We start from the raw sequence: 8,284 nt of genomic DNA, 5'->3' as shown, positions 1-8,284 counted from the left end.
TTTTCTTCTTAGTTTCAGGATCATAGACCGATTAGTGCATTCAACATTTCATTATCTTATTTTCATTGGACAAAGAGAAGAGCTGAACATACACAATATCACTCTTAATAATACGAGGAATTTTTGAAATAAATAAATGGAATATTACTATAGTTTTGACATTGAACTCATCAACATGTTTATCCCCACATATGAATGGCAGTATATAGCAGTTACAGTTGAGCTAGAGTCCACCAAATAAACTTCAACAAAATATCGGAGCATTTCGTCTGTCCTTTTTAATTTGTATTTAAGAGAAATTGGATTATTTTTAAGATAGTGGAAATAAGTAAAGAGATAAATGAATTGTGCGGATGAATTTAAAAGAGACTTAAAATATATGGATGAGATTAAAAGAAAGTAGTGGGTCATTATCTAAAAAAATACAAATTAAGGAGTTTGGAATTGTCTTGCCCTTTTCAGACATAAAGATAAACCAATAAAAACTCCATTTTCTTCTCAATACTAAATTCACAAACAACCAAATGTGTCAAATCTCTTAAATACATCTACCCCAACTTCCTTACTATGCATTACTCCAATTATTCATGCATATGCATCATTCAACAATAGTAGCTAGTACACACTATGTGAGTATGTGTTACCGAACCAACTCATCTAAAAGCTTAAACTGATGGTTGAGGCTTCAGAACATGTTATATACTCTAATACACCTCCTCACACGAGAGCCCATTGGGCAAGAATTATAAATGTAGCACAAGCCTTCCTCATACCTGGTGCTAAATATTTTACTTTAGATGAGGGGTGGTTGAGATTCAAACCCGTGACCTCTTGTCACGTTGGCTCTAATACGATGATGACCCTCGTATTTTCCTGTTAATATGCTGACATTCACAATAAGTCCAGCCTAATTTAACAGTATGCATATATAATTGAACAAACAACCCCTTGAATTTCCCTATCACTTAAATGCTAACCTCCAACCTAGAAATCAAATTAATTATTATCAATAATTACTTAATCTCTATCCATGAGATGTATTATACTCCTATTACATAGACTCTACTAATCTTAACTACCCATATTTGACATTATAAAGATGGAAGGGAATATATTTCCAACAACTCGTTTTTCAACACTAATGTCTTATTACTTGGATCCACATATGTGCAAAGAAAACTACAAAATACAAAACAAAAATGATATTCTCTACTTATGTATTGGAGATAAGTTTTATATCCATCAGCTAGAAATAAAAAGAATAAAGAAAGGAAATAAGTACTTAGAAAGATAAGCATAAGCTTAGATAAATGTTACATCCTTACAAGTAGTGCCATTGATCATGATGTATGAGTATCATAGATGATGATCATTAATCATTTCATTCTCATACAATAAAAAAAAATTATAAAGAGAATAATTAATTTAATTATAAAAGATGAAATATTTTCTTACTAATACATACGTCAATAGAATATATGACAACACACAAAATCAAGAGAATATTTCTTTTACTGATATTACAAACATAGAATATGTATGATCATACAAATGTTTGTCTCATGTACCTAAGAATAATAAGATATCAAGTTCTACCATCAGAAATTGTTAATCCACCATACATAATTAAGCAATCTCTAACAAAACAAACTTAATAAACTTTCTATTTTTAGTTAATTAATCAAAATCCATATAAAAGGGGGAAAATCACTTTTTTCTAACATCACAAAATATAAATTATATTCTTTTACTTAAATTTAGAACCTGGTGTGTAAATAGCAAGATCAGGCCATCCATTACTACCATTCCAACAAGATAGATCAACACCACCCATGATCAATCCTTCTGATGATGTTGAACCATTATATTTATTCTCCTGCAACATCTCCAAACCCGGATTTTGACCCGACCCATCACCTTGACCCAATCTCAACCCACTTGAGCCCAAATTCTCTAAAAGCAAATTACTGAATTGCCCTTCTGATGCCAGTCCCAGTAAGGAAGTAAAGCTCTCTACCCCCACCCCTACTCCTGATGCTGGGTATCCCAAACCAGACCCGGCTTCTGACACGGGTATCGAAATGGGTTTATGCTCTGTCCCTGGGTTTTGACCCGAATCCGAACCCGAAGATGGTAACTGGCTTTGAGCCGGAGAAGAAGAAGAAGAACGTTTAGAAGAGGAACGTTTGGTAATCTTCCGACTACCGCCGCCAATAGGAATGTTCCTAAGAGCGCCGCCTTTAGTCCAATACCGTTTACAACTCTTACAAAAATGGCGGGGTTGAGAAAGATTATAGTTATTGTAATAGCAAAATTTGGTATTAGTTGAATCACAACGTGGGCATTTTAGTTGTTCTTGTTCAGGGAATTGTGGGGTTTTCAGCGGTGAAAATACTGCTGCTGGTAATGATGATGGATCTTGCATTTGTTTAGATGATCAGGCTTCTTTTTTTCTGGGTTTTACTCAATTTCTAAATACAGAACAACCCAAAAAAAAGGAGGAAATTTTGAAGACTGTGAACAGACAAAAGGGTAAATCAAAATTGGACAAAAAGGTTGTTTTCTAAAAAAAAAAAAAAAAAAAGATTTTTTTTATGGGTTTTGGATTTAGATCATACCAAACAAATCACTACTTTTTGTAGTTTAAAACAACTAAAAAATTGATGCAAGAAAGTTGATCATCGTCTCATTATCATATTCAAACCCGATTTGAAGAGGGATAAAAGACAACAAACCATATAACTACAATCAATTAAACCCTCGATTTGAGACAATCTGCAATTAATGAGACCCTCGACTCGAGAAAACTTAAAGATCAATGGAAAGTTGATAACTCTTAATATATTTTAGGTGGGTTTTTAAGAAATTTAGAGAGGTTTCTAGAGAAGTAGAGTTAGTTTGATGCGGAAGAATAAGATAGTGGTTTGATATTAGTGCTTATCTTTTGATAGTCCGCCTGAAGCTGACAAGCCTACAATTGAACAGTGTGAATTGAAGTATATATAAATTAGAAACTAAGAATAATAAAAATTGTTCTTAGGTTAATTAGGTTTAAAATAATGTAGTTAAGGTAGGTTAATTAAATAATTATGGGAATAATGATGGAGTCTTTTTCTACACTTTTACTTATATCTTCAATTGCAAGTTTTGTATTGTGATTGGAAATTGATTCAAGCAATACAAGACATGTGTCAACTGTTTTCTCAAGATGGTCTTTTGCTCTTCCTTATTTTGCTTTTCCTTTAACATACTCCTAACCTTTTTTGTTTATTAAACTAATGAAGCATACATGTCCTATCGTTACTATAAATTGGTATAGTTGTATATTGCGTAAAGATTAAGAAATTCTGAAATCATTTGAATTGTGTTGATAATAGGGTTGAAATGTCTGAGTTAAAATAAAAAAAAGTTGTGGAGACAATTCCATAAAAGAAAATTATAGTAAAGTAAAAGGGACAGACTAAAAAGAAAAGTTTAACAATCTCTTAGAAACAAAGAAAGTAATTTTTTAACGGTAATAATACTCAAATAAACCCAAACAAATACAATTTATTGCCCTTCGAATTTCAGAATATCCAATATCGTTTATATAGAATTGGTATTTGATATGTACTTTTTTGTCACGATTTTTAAAAATATAAGAACTTCAATGATTTTAACTTAATGATTCAAAATCAACTCAAACAAAAATAATTTATCGACCTCTAAATTTTAGAATATGCAACATTATTTATATAGAATTGATATTTATTTTTTGTTTATTTGTTACGATTTAAAAAATTTTAAGATTTTAAATATTTTAACTCAGTATAACCTCGAAATTCTCATCATTTCTACGTAAGTTCTCTACGGTTAAACCTCTAAAACCTTTGTAAACCCTATCGTTTTTAGTCTACTCTAGCCTTTAGAAATTTAAGCTTTGCTTTGCTTTTGTCACAACACCAAGAACCAATATAGACAATATTTTGGGCAATATAAATGTTGTGGCAGTATATGTAAAAACTTTGCTTCGTGGGTTTAATGTACATCATCTAAGATGATCCATGTGTATTCATGTATGTGTATTTGGTTCTTTGTCAAAAAAAGTCTTAATAAATGGCTAGCATTTACTACTTGCCAACATTTTTATATATATTGACATAAATGTCTTTACTTTTTCTTTTTTTTTTTAAATTAAGATAAATTCATCAATTCAATACTTATTAGGTAATCTAAAAAGTCTTAATAAGTGATGGTATTTTTAATGTACTCAACAAAAATCTTTTGCTCCACTATCCTTCCTAAGTAACCACATTATTTCTAATAAATAAATTTTTATATATAAATCATAATGTAACAAATTAAGAGAGATATAATATTTATTTACTATAAATTTTTTTTCTCAATAATGTATTTTAAATTTATTTGATAAAATAAAATTAAAGTTTCTAATGTATAAATAGATACAGTCTATTTGGTTGTTGTAATGTTGTTAGTTAATATCTAAGGGAGGGAATTGTAATTGATTAAGCCACAAAAACAACTTAACAAGGTTTATTATTATGCATTATGCCTATCCTACCTTGATTATTTTTCTTTCACAAAACTTACATCCATCCATTACTACTTAGTAGAGTAGTTTGAAATGGAATTGCATAGTTGTAAACAAAAACATATCTAAAGAAGAAAGCTTTATTTTCATGAAAATTAGATAACACATTACATAAATATCAATTCTAAAAATGCATTTATATTACTAGGAGTACAAAATGAATTGATAGAGGGTTCCAACTTACATGAATAATAAATATAGGAAACTATGCCTTTTTCTATTCTGAAATATTTGCTACATTACAGTTATTGACATTATTTATGGTTCAAATTGCGGCTAATATGTAAGAAAAAATATACTCAAGTGGTATCTTCTTGTTTGAATCGTCTAATAATATAATTTCATAATATCAACTTTTATGATTTTTATATATGAATAGTTTAATATATACATGATTAAAATAACACATTAAATTGCATAAAAAGTCAAATATAGCAAATATAATAGAACAAAAAAAACACATTAATAGTTCAATCTATTGCTCATCCCTCTAAAAATAAATTCATCTTTCGATAATCTCACTTATTGTATGTGACTACTCAAAATATATTCAACCTAAATAATTCATTTTAATATTCGGTCAAAACACATTAAAATATTATAAAACATTAATTTTCACTCAAATTGAATATATTTTTAGTGAAATCATGCAAGGTGAAATTATTTTAAAATAACAAAAAGTAAGTTTATTTTCAATGGCATTAATGTTAATTTTTATAGTACTAAATAATAAAAAGTGAAGTTGATAGTCAAAGCTCAAACGTAGATTTAGTAAAAAGGATTTAAAAATAGTCAAGATGATATTCAACTAGTACAGACGAAGTTGTAAATAAAGTTGACATTCTACCATCCCAATTAAAATAAATTTGACTAACAGCAAATTTAGTCAAATAAATGTCCAAAATTGGTCATTTTTAATTGGTTTTGTAAAATGTTAGTTGGAGCGGATAGCTGATTAGAGTAATTGATTATTTAATCGATTAATTTTATTTACTATTCTAATTACTTAATATTAAATCCGCTCTTAAGAACAACTTGTGAAGCTTAGATGGTTTGACCTAGCTGTTTATGGATGGGCCACCCGTCAAACTTGACCCATCTAATTCAAAAAACGGGCGGGTTTGGATAATAATTTTGAAAAAACAAATTTGATATTTGGGTGGGTAGTATGTTAAACGGGCGGGTAGTGATACAAAGATAATATCCGCGAGTAAATCCGACTGCCCGCTTATTTTATAAATATATAATTTTTCTATTTTTTATATGCTTTATTATTTGCTTTTTTGTCTTTAAGTTTTTTATGGTCTATTGTAATTATAAGTTGCATATTAGTTATTCTTGATTTTGTATTTTGTATATTGTCCAAGTACAAATTTTTACCTATTTTTTCTTATGGTGTGTCAACTTACTATGGATAATATATTGTATATTATTCTAATTGTTGTTAAAGACATAACTTTAAACTTTTTATTGTTTTTAATAATTTTAGAATGGAAAAGCCCGTGACTAAATCACATTTCTAAGTTGACAATATTATTTTTTTCGCCCGTAAGTTGTTTACTTAATTATAAAATAAAAAACTCGTTTGTCGGTAGTTCCCACCCTCTAAGAAAGAGGATGGGTAACGGCAAATAAAATAAGTCTGCTAAAGCGGACGGGTTTTTAAAATTTTAAGCTCGCAGATAGATTTCAAAAGACAAATCCGCTTTGCTATCTGTCAAACCCGCCATAAACACCTCTAAATCCCACTCAATCTACTACTTCTATGTGCCAAAATAAGTTATATTTGTCTATAAAATTATTTACACTCCAAATAAATTTGCCATTAGTGGGAGGGCACAAGTGCAAAATTTTCAATAGATTCGGGAGCCAGTAGCATACATTCCGTAGTGTGATTATTGGGACTAATAATTTAATTTAATTTAATTTTATTTAATTAGTTAATTAAGGTGAATTAGATTGATCTTAATCAAAGCAAATATTTTTTTGACCTAAAAGTTTTTAAATTTAATTCTCAAATAATTTTCTTATTTTATTTTTACACCATATAATTAAAAAAATTGAGCCGACAAGGGAAGTCGAGCCGCTTGAGCCGAAATGATTAAGAATAAAAAAAGTTGGCGTGAAAATAAAGCATAGGATTGAGAGACAGAAGAGGGATGAGTGGGAGCATGATTAGGCAGACATAGTTGACCGTTTATTAGGACTTTTAAGAGTCAATATTCAAATAGTAGCCGTCCAAATGGGTGAAGATAATCGCTTTAGTAGGTTTAGCCAATCTCATCCTTCACTCGTGGCGTTACCACCTTATACTTCTAACTTCCATATGTTTTGATTCAGGGAAAATATTATAAATTATTCTAAATAATTTAACTTATTTTTCATTTTTTGTAAGTAATCTTAGCTATTAATTATATATAACCCAACTTTTGAATATTTTTTGTTAACTACACTCCTTATCACATTTTAACCGGTTATTGTAGCCTCTAGGTACCTACCGCCTAAGAGGAGTAGGGGCAGACCAACAAAAAACCGAGGAAGAAGTAAATGTAACGGCTACTAAGTACCTACAGTACTCGTTTAAAATGTAAAAAATGTATTATCAACAAAAAATATACAAATATTAAATTATTTAGAAATGATCAATAATATTGATTATTCATATCAAATGTATAATATGTTTAATTATTCAAGATACATTTCCCTTTTTATTATAAATGAGTTTTATTTATTACAAGGTACCAAAGATAAGGAGGATTAAGTGATAATCGAACTCATAATATTAACTTATAAAAAATAATATTTGCTTCAATTGAGACAAAATCTTAAAACTAAATTTATTTCCCATCTCCACTCTCTATTTCATTTCAAATTAGGATTACAAAGAAAAACTAAAAAGAGAGAAAAAGCGAAGAGAGCCATTCTTAGGATTTCTAATATTCACCTTTGTAATCTTCCAGTTTATAGTGAAAATTCAGTGCCCCGTAGAAAATGTGGCTATCTCATTGATAGTGAACCACAAAAATTTCTCTATGTGATTTTCTTTATTGTTTGTTTAAATCTTTATTGTTTCTTTAGTGTTTTCGATTATTACTTCCTTTGTCGTACAACAATAACCATCTTGCCAAATTTCAATCGTCAAAAAATAAACAGCCGGTCTTCCGAGAGACATTTCTCAAGCAAACCCATTAAACCTTAATGTCCACTTATGTATCCCTAATGCCTATTTACATTATTCTTAATGCCTACTTACAATATACTTAATGCCCACCGAAAAAGCACTTAAAATGTATACTTATAATATTCTTAATGCCTACCGAGAAACTTAGTCTGCTAGCCTACTTATTACCATATTCTTAATGCCTACTCATTACCATATTCTTAATGTCTACTTACAACATCTTTAATGTCTACTTACAATATACTTAATGCCAACTGAGTAAGTACTTAATTATTTACAATAGGAAAAATTACCGTGAATAATACAACCTTTTGTTAATTTCCATACAATAATACCAACTATTGAGGAATCATGAATCATACCAACTTAAAAGGGTGTTTTCTTAGAAAATCCCTAACATGTAAAAAATCAAACTATAGGTAATTATAAGACCAAAAAAATTGGTAAATTAATTAATAAACTAAAGTTATATTATTTTAGAAAAATACCCCCTAAGTTGGTATTATTCATGG

General features: G+C 29.2%; 1 protein-coding gene across 1 annotated transcript; it reads right to left on the bottom strand.

The window, feature by feature from the left end:
• Positions 1 to 1,409: 1,409 nt before the first annotated feature.
• On the bottom strand, positions 1,410 to 2,983 carry LOC130800559 (dof zinc finger protein DOF3.1-like). Its single transcript, XM_057664148.1, has one exon. The coding sequence runs from the start codon at positions 2,423 to 2,425 to the stop codon at positions 1,748 to 1,750; it is 678 nt and encodes a 225-aa protein (XP_057520131.1). The 5' UTR covers positions 2,426 to 2,983; the 3' UTR covers positions 1,410 to 1,747.
• Positions 2,984 to 8,284: the final 5,301 nt, after the last annotated feature.

The sequence above is a fragment of the Amaranthus tricolor genome, chromosome 1, assembly GCF_026212465.1.
Source record: "Amaranthus tricolor cultivar Red isolate AtriRed21 chromosome 1, ASM2621246v1, whole genome shotgun sequence".
Taxonomy (NCBI): Eukaryota; Viridiplantae; Streptophyta; class Magnoliopsida; order Caryophyllales; family Amaranthaceae; genus Amaranthus; species Amaranthus tricolor.
The sequence above is the reverse complement of the archived record's forward strand: the minus strand, read 5'-3'. Positions and strand labels throughout refer to the sequence as shown.

Excerpts from the sequence above, each read along its gene's own strand:
- LOC130800559 (XM_057664148.1), bottom strand. The coding sequence starts at position 2,425 with ATGCAAGATCCATCATCATTACCAGCAGCAGTATTTTCACCGCTGAAA.